Below are 15,376 nucleotides of genomic sequence, written 5' to 3'. Positions count from 1 at the left end.
GGTGAGGGAGTGGGCTGTACAGATACATGGAGTGAGATTGTCTCAGGCAGAGGAACAGCCTGTGCAAAGGCCCTACAGCAGGAGCAAGCCTGGTATGTTGGGGTCACCGAAAAGGTCAGTATGGCTCGAGCAGAGTGACAGAACCCAGGAACGTAGCTGGAGAGGAGTCTGAGAGGCAGGGGCACAGCAGGGCTCATACCACAAGGGCCTTGTAGGCTTTACTCTTTGCTAAACTGCAAGCCATTGAAGTTTCTGGTGCAAAAGAGTGTCATAATTGGACTTGTTCTTTTAAGTAATTATTCTGGCTGATAAACTGAGAATAGATTATAGGGAAGAGAAATAGAAACAGGGAGACGTGTGAAAAGGCAGCTGCAGTAGTGCAAGCAAAAGAGGATGACAGCTGGACCAGAGTGTTAATGCTGGGAGTAATAAAAAGCTCTCAGACTGCATATAAAATTTTGAATTAGAGGCACAAGGGTTTACTGACAGACGGGATGAGGGATGTAAGCGAGAGGAATCAATGTTGACTTCAAGATATTTTGGCCCAAACAACTGGAAAAATAAAATTACCATCAATATTAAGAGCAAAAAAAAAAGAAAATTCTAGGGCTTCCCTGGTGGCACAGTGGCTAAGAATCCGCCTGCCAATGCAGGGGACACAGGTTCGAGCCCTGGTCCGGGACAATCCCGCATGCCGCGGAGCAACTAAGCCCGTGTGCCACAACTACTGAAGCCCACGTGCCACAACTACCGAAGCCTGCGCGCCACAACTACCGAAGCCCGCGCACCTAGAGTCTGTGTGCCTCAACAAGAGAAGCCACCACAGTGAGAAGCCCGCGCATAACGAAGAGTAGCCTCCCCTCACTGCAACTAGAGAAAGCCCGCGCACAGCAACAAAGACCCAATGCAGCCAAAAAAAAAAAAAAAATTCTAATCATCCCTGCCTAGACGAGATCACATCTGCAGGTGCTTTAGTACCTGTTGTAAATCCTATATATGGAAGGAAAGGTGCCATTTATAGCCACATCTGATCCTGGCCAAAAGTAGGTACCAGCTTTTAAACCCTGATACATTGCTGTCAGCCAGATCTATATAAGAAGAGAAAATTTCAAATAAGTGGAGGTCAAGAGAATAATCAGTTTGAGTAGAAATGGTGCCATTTATGAGAAACTGAACAGTATTAACAGTTGCAAAATTTATTCAACTCTTAAAATGTATTTAAATTATTTAAAATTTGTCTTTGTCACAGTTTTAAAAAGTAGTTATCCAGCCATGCACTTCCAAAATCAAAAAACATAGGACAGTAAGAAAGATCATTTTTCAAATTGGTAAAATTGTACAGTTCTTCTTTCCCTTTTAAAGATTTATAAAACAGAATGAGTAAAAACGTTAATGGATAATCTTTCTGAGTAACTTCCAGGTTGATACGTTTATAATACAACATCCAAGTTTCAACTGAAGACAATTTAGGTGAACAACTTTACACGTTAAAAAGATTCAAATTATAATTATAAATAGTGGTGAAACACCATCCCACCCCTAGCCCTTAGCAATTAAAAAGATCATGTAAAACTCAAAGTGGAGAGAGAAGAGAGATCCACTGTCACGCTGGGAAATGAAGGTTACTTTGGAGCCACATGAAGAATGCTACATACTGGTTGTCCATGCCACCAAACTGGATTATCTTTCTCCTTTGAAGAAAGTGAAAACTTCTTGTTGAGGTATACATCATACATATTATTGTCAATGATGCCATGTGATTCTGGATATAACCCCTAAAATGATAATTTTTTTAAAGATTTAAGATAAAATAGTAAATTAATAAAACATGCATTTAAATTGAAATAGTATAAGACTTATAACTCATATTTGAAAAGATGCCATATACCTTTCAATATAAAACCCCTGGATCTGAACCCTAATACCAAATATACATACTAGTATTATATATATACTAGTTCCACCGTGGTCTATAGCTGCAAATGAATGACATCAGGCAGATGATTTGGGCTGATGGTTTTAATATAACTCATGTTATTAATAACTGTTTGCTAATTATAGAGTCTATATTATAATAATGATTAGCCATCGGTTTTATTGGCAGTAATAGAAAGGAATTTGCTACATGGATGCTTCTAAGTATCAGATAGCCTGGCAAATGGGTTAAAGTGTGTTACCAGCATTTTAAAAGGAAGCCTGCCAAGTCTCTGTACTTCCTCCCTTCCATCCATCCATCAATCCAGTCATTCCTTCAATTCACATATTTTTATTGAATGCCCATGATACCCTATGCAGTTGTAACTACATTCAGAGAGATTTTTAGGGTCATTATTTCGGAACATTACTATATATATGAATATGGATACATATGCATATGTAGGAAATTAATAGCACTTATGTATAATCCCTTATTTATACATACATGTATAAGTATTATATATTATGTATGTAGACTTATGTATGTGTTCATATAGTCAATTCTTGCTACTTGCAATAGTTAGGCTCTATAAAGTTGCTGCAAACACTGAATTAGTGAATATCGAACCACTGCTCCTAGAGAAAATAAAGGGTTAGGTTCCTCTGAGCCTTTGGTTACAATATTTTTGTCTACTGATCCATATGTAATCTTGTTTTATGAGTGTTTCTGTGAAGATCCCTTATTTAATATATATTTTTAGTTCAGTATAACTCATGACTGAACAGAGCTTATCTAACACACATATCCTCTCCATAAGGTACATCACAGACTTCTTGCTCTTAGGAACACTAGAAAGTACTTGAGCACCACATTGAGGGCCATTGTAAACAGCAAAATCTCCAATAAAAAACCACAAACATTGTGAAAAACATGTCACTAAATAGACAGTAGACTGCGAAAAAAACATTTGTTTATAGAATGAGAGCTAAAAACAAGAAGGCAGAGTATTGCCTTGTTAGACCTCAGCTGGAAACATGTGAGCTGGGTAACTCAAATGTTTAGGTGAATCTGCAAAATGGAATCTGCATTTATACATGCACACACACACATGCAAACACACATATCTACATATATACATACATATAATTACTTAAGGGCTAAAATTTAAATAAGTTGTAATTACTGTTCCATACTAATAAAAGACTAAATGCAATGTAGTAAAGACATAATATCCTTTGGCAATAAAGGCTGAGGCAGAGGACGCCTTTAGATGTGTTCTAAATCTATAAATATTAAATAAGTTAATCTTCCTTTGAGTTCATTTTGATCATTTCATGTACGTCTTCTCATACGTTGAGGAGAATTCATTTGCTTTACTTGCTTTACCTGAAGAGATATAGCCAGTTAGGGACTTCCCTGGTGGCGCAGTGGTTAAGAATTCACCTGCCAATGCTGGGGACATGGGTTCGAGCCCTGGTCCCAGAAGATCCCATATGCAGCAGAGCAACTAAGCCCGTGCTCCACAACTACTGAGCCTGCACTCTAGAGCCCACGAGCCACAACTACTGAGCCTGTGCACCACAACTACTGAAGCCTGTGCACCTAGAGCCTGTGCTCCACAACAATGAGAAGCCTGCACACTGCAACGAAGAGTGGTCCCTGCTCGCTGCAGTTAGAGAAAGCCCATGTGCAACAACAAAGACCCAACGCAGACAAAAATAAATAAATAAACATTTAAAAATAAATAAATAAATTTATAAAGAGATATAGCTTGTTTGAATTCAATTATGAAACAAGAGAGTTTATCAAATTAAATATAATTTTAAAAGACTAAGAAAGAAAGAAATTTCCCACATCAGAGTGGCTGTCCTCATACATAGCCTACCATTCCCAGCAGACCATCAGATAAATGGAGGTTAATCAAAAGATCAGAATAGAGGGTATTTCTCACATCCAAGAGGCTATCCTGGCCTGTCATAGAGGTAAATGAACCTAATGCTGGGACACTCATTCATAGTTAACATCTCACAGCCCTGGATTGACCCCATACTGAGACACTCCTTCTCAGCCTGAATTAGCTGTGACTGCCACCACACATGCTTGTGAAATGTGTGACCTGTGGCTTCGCCCGTTCCGCCTAAGCATGTCTGGTGTGGTCAGTTCCCCTTCAGGGGCCTGTAGTCTTGCCACTGGGTTAAGCACTTACCGTGACAATGGTGTAATGATTTGGGAAGGTTTTGGTCGGATAGGCAGGTCTCAGGTATTTTGAATGAATTCCACATGTTTCTGCAGCAAAGGATAGTGAGAAATTAAGACGTTGTTTCTTCCTCTGAAGTTGTTTGAATAACTAAAACTCTGAACATGAAAGTTTCACAGAGAAACAGAAAACTAACTAAGGGGTGAATTAGATGGAAAGAGGTCGAAATTCTGATGCTTAAAATTCCTCCATTCCAAGCAATGACAGTTTTCAGGAGAGGGGTGAGAAAAATCAAAGGTCAGGAAAATTTTTCTATAAAGAACCAGATAATCAATATGTTAGGCTTTGCAAACCCATATGGTCTCTGTTGCAACAGCTCAACTCTGCTGTTAAGGCCTCTAAGCATCTATAGACAACATGTAAACAAATGAGCATAGCTGTGTTCTAATAAAACTTTATTTGTAGACATTGAAATTTGAATTTCACATATTTTTTTTTGCATGGCACAAAATATTCTTTTTTTCCCAATCATTTAAGAATGAAAACAATTCTTAGCATTAACAGACCTTACAAAAACAGGCAGAGTGGGCCGGATTTGGCCTGTAGGCCACAGCTTGCTGACCCCTGGGCTAAATGTACCCTGCTTTAGACAGTGCCAGCTTTGTTTGCTTTGGCTGCTCCCCTCTTTCTGACCCAGATCATTACAACAAGAATTTCTATATAACATCCGCTTCTCCGCTAGTCTTTATACATAAAGTATCCAATATAACAAAAGTGAACACAACTATCTAGATAACTGAGAAGGAATTTAACTTGTGTAAATGCATAAGCCCATGCCACAAAGCAATGTTGAACTAACAAGATGAACTAACTTTCCCACTTATTATTTTCAGTCAGTACAGATTCCATCTTATCAGTGAAGTTTCCTGCAATCTGTTTTCCCCAAAGCACGGCATCAAATTTGCTTTCAGTTATTCTGTTGTTTTCATCTGTGCAATAACTCTACTCAAGGAGGTCAGAACCACTAAGGCACACTGATATTTCCTCTGCAGCAGTGAAGTATGAGAAGTTTTCCATACCAAAATCCTACCAACTCTAATTCTAAAAGAGAGCTTCACCATTAGAGATTCTATTTAGGTTAAAACAAAAAGTGCAAAGGATTGTTGTCCAGAAAGTAACAAACATTGCAACTGGAAATAATGAAGGTTTTCTCAAATAGGCTTGGAACTGGTCTCCTTCCCAGCCTCAAGAACAATGTTTCCAATATGATACAGGAATTTCCTCCTTCAGAAGATTCTTGGATCCAATACCAAGTCTACTAAATAGGACTCTGGTGGGGATGGGGGAGGTTGAAAGGTGGAGGAAAAGGAGCTCAAAGAATCTGCATTTCTAGCAAGCACCCCAAGTGGTCCTGATGTACTCGAGTTTGAGGCCTGCTCTAGGACATAATGTATAATCAACTTTTTTCTTTCTCAGTCAATACCCCCAATAAATAAATCATGTCTTCAATCAGGGAAAGACACATTTAATATTGTTAAGAAGTCATGTGATAGAAAATAAAATGAGATCTCATCCACTGATATAAGAATTTAAGTGGGGAAAACAATCATACAATAGAGAGAGATATAAGGTCAGTTTCTGTTTTTATTTCCCTGAAACATGGGTAACAGTTCAAATTCTTAAATGCCTAAAGGCACAGAGTATAAAATAAAAAACAAAGCTACCAGTGATGTAAAAACATGACACCTTTGTAGTTTTAAACAGGACACATCTGTTGACTATTTACAGATTCAAGCTACCATTTTCAATCAATGGCTTTGAACCAGAGCTATTATAGAATAACTGATCAAAAGCAAGATCTTCTACCATTGTTTTTTCCAGATCTTAATAATCTAAATTATGACTGAACAGAATAATTCTGGAAGGACACACAATAAACCAATAAGAATAGTTGCTTCTACAGAGAAAAATGAGGAAGATCAGGAAAGAGAGTCTGTTGGTTGGTTGGTTTTTTTGTTTGTTTTTTTACTGTATACCCTTTAATGTCACTTGTAAAAGTTTATCATTTGCATGTTTTACTCCTTAAAAAACATATTTTTAAAAAGAAGTACCAACCGAAAAAAACCCTGAAAATATAAATGGAATAAATATATATCCATAGTAACTATAAACTATAAGAAGAAGTGGAAGACTGAATGGATGAGTAGGTGAAATAGCTGAAGAATGTACAGGTGCAGCAAAAGCAGTACTAGGAAAGAAGTTCATAGCAATAAACACCTACATTAAAAAAGAAGAAATTTCAAATAAACAACCTAAATTTACACCTTAAGGAACTAGAAAAAGAACAAACAAAATCCAAGGTTAGTAAAAAAGAAGAAAACCACAAAGATTATAGCAGAAATAAGTGAAATAGAGAATAGAAACACAGTTCTAAAAATCAACAAAATTAAAGTTGGCTTTTTGAAAAGATAAACAAAATTGACAAACCTTTAGCTAGATCAAGGGAAAAAAAGACTCAAATCAATAAAATCAGAAACTAATACCACACAAATAGAAAGGATTATAAGAGACTGCTATGAACAATTACACCCCACGAACTGCATAACTTAGAAGAAATGGATAAATTCCTAGAAACATACAACCTTCCAAGTCTGAATTATGAAGAAATAGAAAATCTGAACAGACCAAAAACAAGTAATCAAAAACCTCCAAACAAAGAAAAGCCCAAGACAAGATGGCTTCTCAGGTTAATTTTACCTAACATTTAAAGAAGAACTAATGTCAATTCTTCTCAAACTCAGCCAAAAATTTGTAGAGGCGAAAACACACCCAAACTCATTTCATGAGATCAGCATTACCCTGACACCAAAGCCAGAGAAGGATACTACAATAAAAGAAAATTCCTGGCCAATACCTTCATGAATTTAGATGTAAAAATTCTCAACAAAATACTAGCAAGACAAATTCCACAGCACATTAAAAGGATCATACACCACTTTCAAGTGAGATTTAACCCTGGGATGCAAGGATAGTTACTACTAATCTTGTCCTATCCCCAGTTTCACATCTAACTTTACAAGCAATCTGACTTCTAGTTCAAGCTAAATCACTTCTATCTCACCTGACAGTTTGTTGATCCTGGCCCTTCTTTGTCTGCTCCCACCCATGTTAGGACAAGACAACAACCTCATGTTCTCACTAGAGTCCATGACCCCTTAGTAGTCACTGATATAACTCACTGCACTGTGGTATTAGTCCATGCTCAGTTTCCAGGCAGCTTGATAAGACACTAGAGATGAGGTTCTAGACTTCCTTAACGTGATGCCTGCTGTCACATGACTCACCTCAACCCTACCATTCTCGGGAGGTCCTAATCCTAAATCTTTTAACACATCTACTCTTAATTGGACCTCCTAGAAATGAAGAGGCCATTTTGCCTTGGTAGACCTAATTAGTTATGGCTTCACACATTAAAGGATCGAGATGTTGTATAAATGACTTAAAAAATATTTTAAGCCTTAGAAAGGAAGGCTCTCAATGGCCCAATATTTCACTGGTGTCCTTTCCAACTCTCAAGGGGATGAGCAAATAAAATAATTCCACTTCTAGAGGGGTCCAGTTCAGCCTGGCTAGATAAATTCCCTTTTGGACACAGGATTTGATATGCAGACTACCAAGGGAAACGCAGATAAGGAAATAGAAGCTGAGAGTTGTTAATGACTTTTCAGGCTAAAGTAACTCAGCAGTAAGTGACAAATCCTGAATTTGGAGCCAGTTCTGTCAGAGACCCAACACCTAAATCTCTTTGCTAAAGATCTGCCTCAGAGAGTGTAGGAGAACTTGAAGAGACAAAGTCCTTTATGCTGTAGGGGGGAAGTAATTTATCTTTCTACAGTCAAGGAATTTTAGTGCTGGAATTAGTAGTAGAAATCATCAGGTCTAATCGTCTCATTTTACAAATGAGGAAACTGAGGCCCAGAAAAGGTGATCACCTTACTCAAAGTCAAAAGCTATTTTTTAATAATTTGGAGAAAAATAAAAAGAGGAAACCAGTAAAATTGTCAGAAATTTTCAGGGCCATGGAGTAAAAAAGGGCCTGGTAGAAGGGGGAAGTTAAGAGAGGAATTGAAGGGCAGTGAAGACTGCATGCCCTGGAGCCAACCCTCTGATACTTCCTAACTTTGTGTCCTCGGGTTCTCCATTCTTCTTTATTATTGACTTTATAAAATTGTGTGAAGTCCAAGTACCCTAACTCAGAAGTACATCATGATAAAGATGACAATAAAAATAATAATTATAGTAATAACTGAAAATCATCCAATGTACGCTATGTACATAGTCTCACAGTATTTCTATGAGGTGGTAAGTGACCATTTTACAAACGAAGAGACTAGGGCACCAACCGTGGAAGTAAACTTGCCAAAGGTCTCAGAGCTAGTAAGTGGTGATTCTGTCCAGTCTACTCAGGCTCCTTCAGGTTCCCATCCTTACTGGTCATAGCCACCTTGCTGAGACCCAGAACCCAGGTCTGACAAATGCCAATTTTGAGAGAGTATCCATGAACAGATTTTCACAGAGCAGAAGTTATATTCAAATACTAAACAAATAAAAATAAACAAACAAAAAGATAAACACGCTGCAAAAGAAGGAAGGAGGAGCTAAGAAGTATGAAAATAGATATCGTGTAGTAAACGCATCAAACTCTTGAGAGGACCCAGAACTAAGACAAACCACTAACATTAAAGGTCAGAAAGAAAAGGGTTAGTTAATCCAGACATTAACTAACTAGGTGTCTATCATCTGCGTGTCCCTGATTATAGGAGACTTACTCAGTTTATTGATATTAGGTATTAGAGTACCCCATGTCTGTAAATATTCAGCTCTAAATCCATCCATGGAAAACAAAATAACTGGTGGCAGGTCAAATCTGAAAATGGAAAACAAGAAATTGTCCATTATTTTGATTTTTTTAAAAAGACACTTTTCTGTACTACTTATAATTCTCTAAATTAGAAAATACTAAGAAAGTACAGTCAGAAATAGTTCTAAGTCAAGTTTTCCTTTCTCTTTTTAAAAATTATTTCCCTTTACAATCAGTATGTCCACTACGTTATTAATCCATAGTAAAAATGTACAGTATTTTTTAAAAGGTGTTACATAAATTATCTGGGTCTTTCAACTTGGAGATCTACCACCCTTTGAGTTCTAGAGTTTAAATAATGTTAGCTAGCTTTATTTCCATTTGTCCCTTGGCACTGGCTATCTGTGACACCCAGGTATACCATATATGAAATTTCTCTAGCCCTGAGTGTTTACAATGACCAGGCAGTGCACTGTGGAGAAAAAGGAAGGAATTGGCCTCAGAAAGATGAGTTTAATTCTCTGCTTCATTCTTTATGAGCTATTTAACTGAGCATTTATTCAACTTCTCAAAACTCAATCCCAACCCGCGCACCCAGCACTTTGGAATCATTACAACATGGCACATTAGTATCATTGCCTCACCTCAAATATATGTAGTATTTTACAGGGGCAGGTATACATGGAGCTAATTATTTGTAGTTTTACAGTAGAAGTCAGCAGCGTGGAAGCAGAGCACTAACAAAACATCACCAGAAATGAGATTTTATATTAGAGACATTTCAAAATCCCAGCTTTGGCTAAGGATCCAAAAGCAATGATTACTGAATTCAATGCTCACACTCAAAAATTATAAAAGTTACAGTTATTCTACCCCCTTTTGGATACAACTATTGTTATTATGATATGGACTTTAGGAACTCTGAAACTTACAAGATGTTTTATTAAAGTTCTACATTTTTTTTACTCTTATTCCAATATCTCAGGATATTAATATTAACCTCCAAAGCATTACAATCTCATTTTAGTTGAGTATTTAAGTTAAAATGATGAAAGGTGACTTCTGGGTTACAGTCAGAGACTGTCTTTTTTCCATTCAATTTTTTTTTTCACTTCTAAAATTTTATTTGTATTTTATACACACACACACCAGAGATGTATAGTTTCATAAATTTTTCCTAACTGAACTCCACTGTGTAGCCATCACCCAGATCAAGAAACAGAATATTACTTAGAATCCTTCCCTCGTTCCCCTTTCTAGTGACCAACCTCTACAAAACACTCACCACAGACGATCAGTGTCTTGACTTCTAACAGCATAGATTAGCTGTGTCTATTTTTGTACTTATATTTATATGCAAACAGAATCATACAGTATATATTCTGCTGTGTCTAACTTCTTTTACTTAACATTATATTTGAGAGGCATCCGTATTTTTTCATATAGCTGTAGATCATTCATTCTCATGGCTGTCTAGAACTCCAGTGAATGAATAAACCACGACTTATTCATTCTGCTGATGGACATTTGGATGCTTTCCAGTTTAGGGCTATTATGAATAACAACTATTAACAGAGTAAGTTTGTCTTAAATTTAAAACGTAGTGCACACATGGGACTTCGCCAGCGGTACAGCAGTTAAGACTTTGCTTCCACTGCAGGAGACGCGGTTCAATCCCTGGTCGGGGAACTAAGAACCTGCATGCCACATGGCGTGACCAAAACCGAAACAAAAACAAACATAGTGCATGCAAATAAGAATGCCAAAAGGAATTTTCAACTCAGTGCTCAAGCGGTTTCACATCTAAATTTTTGAAAAAGAACATACGTTTTCAAGAAATTTGATTAGAATTTGTCTTTAAAAATTCCAACAAAGGCCCAGTAGTATTGTAAAGAAACGTCTGAATGCTGATACCAGCCAAAAGTAAGAAAAATAATGTCAGTTCTTTTCAATGTGTTTGAGTAGAGCTAGAAAAAAATATTAGCATAGCCATCTATTTGCACATTGTAAAAGAAACTGTGAGTCTGGAGGATGTGTATTTGGTTTCCCAGAATATGTATTTATTGTAGCGTAACTCATTTAACAAATATTTGAGTTGGACATTGTGTCAGACACAGAATAAAGGCATGAAGGAACTGCAGTCCTTATCTAGGGGATGAAATTGAGAAGTAAACGGAAGTGGTTAATGAGTAGATTTGGGTACAGGATGCTATTCAAGTACATAGGAGGACGTCAGGTTCGATCTTTGTAAGGTGAGAGCAGGCTCTCCAGGGGGTTGACCTGTGAACTGACCCCTAAAGTACAAATAGAAATAATATGAAAAAAGAATGGGACCGATGTTTTACTCACGGAGAACACACGTTGCAAAAGCTCATGTGAGATAAATGATGCATGTAATAACATTTAGGAGTCTCAAATACATTGGGTTAAGCAAAAAACAAAAGAACACAAAAATAGACTCAAGAGGATATGTGGTATGATTCCATTTATATGAAGTTCTAAAACAAGAATCTATGGTGTTAAAAATCTGAACGTGACCTCTTTCTGTGGAGATGAAAATATTCTGTATCTATGGGTTACACAGATTTCTGAATTTCCAAATCTCATTATACTGTATACATAAGTGTGAACACTTCAGTGTATATGAACTACACCTCAAAAAATAAGAATGGAAAATTTTGACTGTTTTAACTACAATGTGTAAAAAATTCATCAAGAAATTAAAGTGACATATTGCAATTTGCATTGGAAAATACTTATTTTTTCATAAAGTCATTAGCATAATGCTGATTTTTAAATTTATATTTATAAATATGCCATCAAAATAACCATGCAGCTTAAAAACAGGGTAGGGGTTTTTTAAAAAAAAAACTTCTGTAAGAACAGCATCTGCACTAACTAGGATAAAATTATAAGGTCTCTCAACCTTGATGCTGCAGGGTAAAATCGAATCACCAGCTGAGCCAGCCAGAAATGCTTCCCAGTGTTCTAGTATTGCATAATTGGCGGTGTGAATTCCAGGGTTCCCAGCTTCAAACGGAGGGCTTGGTGCTGGTCACTCACCAAGGGAAAACACTGAACTAATGGTCTTTCCAAAGATTTTAATAAAGTCTGACACATTGTTCACATGATTTCAGGTTTGGGGGTAAAAGAAATATAAATGCATCTGTATGTGTGTATGTCTACAACTGCTCAGAAGAGTCCTCTACTTAAAAAAACAATGTTAAGCGTGGAAACAAATGCGATCAGGATGTTGATTCAATCCTCATATAAAATCTTCTGAGCTTGGTACATTATTGTTGTTGTTGTTATTTTTACTATTATTCTGATTTTACAGATGAAGCTTGGGGAAGTTACCAGTGCAAAGTCCCACAGGCAAAACCAGGACTAAAACTCGAGTCTTTTTTTTTTAATTCTAAATTCTTTACTCTTCTACCTAGAAGCTTCTGAAGAGGGCAACTGGATCTGAGGACTGTTGTAAACCAAAGTAACATGATATACAAACAGACACATTATACACACACATTTTTTTTTAACGTTATCTACAAATGTCTCCATCAATTCTTTCTAGAGTCAGATATTCCTTTCTCCTTCTTTTATCTCACTGTCATCCTCCCACTGCTTGGGCCAGAAGAGTGCAGCAGATAAAGGGCAGAAGGGACAACTAGAGGAAAAGGGTAAATCCACCTTGACTGGGAGGTGACGAGGGCCACGTTTCCAGGGTTGGGCAAAGTCTGGGGAGCAACCATCATAAACGGGTGAAGGAAATGCGTGCCAAGTGTGGGGTGAGGAGGGCCTCACAAGTCCATCACCCGTGCCCATCTGACAGTGTTCTCCCCATCCATTCTTCAAGGTCCATCCTTCCCTGTGAGGCCATCCATGGACAATCCTCTTCCCCTTCCCTCAGTGAAAATAAATCTGAGGTGCCAGGATGATAATAGATAGAAAAGAGTCCTGGCTGGAGTCATTTAGATCTAAATTCTAATCCTGATCGTAGGACCTTGGGATGTTAGTACAAATATTTCAACCATTTTTCAAGTCATTGTTGTAAAATATGAATATAATAACTTAATGTAAAAATGCTTTTTAAACAATAAAACGAAAGTATGTTATGGGTTGGAAGCCACAAGGAATCTAATCTTTTGTTAACTGTTTTGTTCTAAGATGTAAACAGAGCGGGGGAAATTCCACCCTGCCTCTCAGCTACATTCCTTCGTGCCATCTGTTAAAGGAGAATAAATATGCCCGTGTCCTTCTCACCCTTCTGGGCACTGAGGCTGCTGGGCTGTGCCACACTCTTCTTCAACCCATGAAGTTTCTCCTGAAAAGCATAAGATCAAAATCTTTAGATAAGAAAAGAGAAACCAATGTTCAATGGACATGCTCTTTCCAAACGACTTAATGCATGTTACTCCAATGACGAAATTCTTCCAGAACATGTTAAATGCTACTTCACATGTTGGCAAGGTCAGTGCCTCTAGCGATTTGCACAGATTAGTAATCTACACTAACTGAATACCAGGAGGCCCATCTTTACCATGAAAATAAAGGGAATTCCTTTAACTGGAAAGGGACAATTTCTTCTTTCTTTTTTAAATAATGTTTTTTCCCCTCAAGGACAGTGTTTTCCCAACTGCTAGGAAAAAATGAGTTTAATAAATATAGGTATATAATCTAAAGAAAAATGAAAAGAAAACATGAAAAAAAGAGACATAGCCAATGAGAATAATTGATATTAACATCAAATGGGGAAAATCAAACAAATTTTTAAGACCATAACTAAAAATTCTCACTCCATGGATGTTTCTGTTTATAAAACATTCCCACTAGTTAATGAAGTAGAAATGATAGAATATGAATGTCATCATTTGCAACCCCTAATGGATCTAGGCAATGATCATCAATGGCTAACACGACCAAGAAAGAGACAAGCAGACAAGATGTGCCTCTTGATGGAAGTAACACCACTACCTGTGAAGGGTACATGGTAAACAGGTAGATAGATAGAAGACAGATAGAAGATAGATAGATAGATAGAAAGATAAACACCTGAATCTGAACAGTCCTCTAGTTCTAACTACCAATTTGCAGGAAATATAGGGGATGACAAACTGCTTAAGTCACAGAGGATGCAATCTGCAAAACCCAGACTGGAAAATTCTACAGGACAAGTGACTCCATGTATCCAACATGTAAATTGCATGGGGTGGAAAAAAGGAAGGGAGAACCCACTTTTAAAGAACTTTAAATATATCAGCCAGTTGCAATGTATGGAATCTGTTTGGATCCCTCTTCAAAAAAATATTTTTTAATATCATAAAACAAAAAAATCTGAACACAGATTGGACATTTGTTAACAATAAATAATTATTGAAGACATTTTAAGATATATTGATGGTATTCTAATTTTGTTAAATCTTCATCTTTTTTAGATACATACTGAAAATATTTATAGATGAATGATATTAACCTTGGGATTTGCTTTGTAGTAATCTAAAATTTTCAAAGAGAGGTTGGAGGTATTTTATTAAGAAAAAAAAAAAAAAAAAAACCCAAAACTTGAAAATAAGCAAAAGGAGGACTGATCATTAAACTTCATTTTAATGCCATGCTGGGAATTATTTTAAAAGCCCACCTATGGGGCTTCCCTGGTGGCGCAGTGGTTGGGAGTCCGCCTGCCGATGCAGGGGACGCGGGTTCGTGCCCTGGTCCGGGAGGATCCCACATGCCGCGGAGCACCTAAGCCCGTGAGCCGTGGCCGCTGGGCCTGCGCGCCCGGAGCCTGTGCTCCGCAGCGGGAGAGGCCACAGCAGTGAGAGGCCCGCATACCGCAAAAAAAAAAAAAAAAAAAAAAAAAAAAAAAAAAAGCCCACCTATGGATTATCTAGTTACCTAGGAGTATATACCTTTATCTAGCTTATTCTTTACCACTTATTCATTTTACAACTTAGTAAGTGTAGGAGTTAATTGGTAGAAAACTAATAGCAGTGTAACTGATTCTTATCTGATAGCAGATAAATTGTCCTGTAGCACAGCACATCATTTGTGTCCCACCACAAATTACATCTGTAGTGATTTTATTCCAACATTCTCTCAGTTCTAGTCTCTTCGATCCTCTGAGCCAGCTTAACATTTATACTGTATTGGTATGAGACAAGTTTGGGCATGAGTTGATCACTACTGAAGCAAGGTGATGGACATATGGTTAAACACACTATTCGGGCTTCGCTGGTGGCGCAGTGGTTGAGGGTCCGCCTGCCGATGCAGGAGACGCGGGTTCGTGCCCTGGTCCGGGAAGATCCCACATGCCGCGGAGCGGCTGGGCCCGTGAGCCATGGCCGCTGGGCCTGCGCGTCCGGAGCCTGTGCTCCGCAACCGGAGAGGCCGCAACGGTGAGAGG

At 37.7% G+C, this 15,376-nt stretch overlaps 1 protein-coding gene across 2 annotated transcripts in view; it reads right to left on the bottom strand.

Annotated features, from left to right (window-relative positions):
* The window catches only part of ENPP3 (ectonucleotide pyrophosphatase/phosphodiesterase 3), an 87,160-nt gene that overhangs the window by 40,046 nt on the left and 31,738 nt on the right, over window positions 1–15,376 (bottom strand). For both annotated transcript variants that reach the window (XM_067011305.1, XM_059083083.2), the window contains 5 exons: window positions 13,237–13,297; window positions 8,945–9,042; window positions 4,125–4,204; window positions 1,656–1,775; window positions 979–1,088 (listed from right to left, as the gene is read on the bottom strand). In XM_067011305.1, the coding sequence (XP_066867406.1) occupies window positions 979–1,088; window positions 1,656–1,775; window positions 4,125–4,204; window positions 8,945–9,042; window positions 13,237–13,297 (469 nt within the window). The remainder of the gene's footprint in view (window positions 1–978; window positions 1,089–1,655; window positions 1,776–4,124; window positions 4,205–8,944; window positions 9,043–13,236; window positions 13,298–15,376) is intronic.

Source organism: Kogia breviceps, chromosome 13 (assembly GCF_026419965.1).
Source record: "Kogia breviceps isolate mKogBre1 chromosome 13, mKogBre1 haplotype 1, whole genome shotgun sequence".
NCBI lineage: Eukaryota > Metazoa > Chordata > Mammalia > Artiodactyla > Physeteridae > Kogia > Kogia breviceps.
This window is presented reverse-complemented; position numbering and strand designations above follow the sequence as displayed.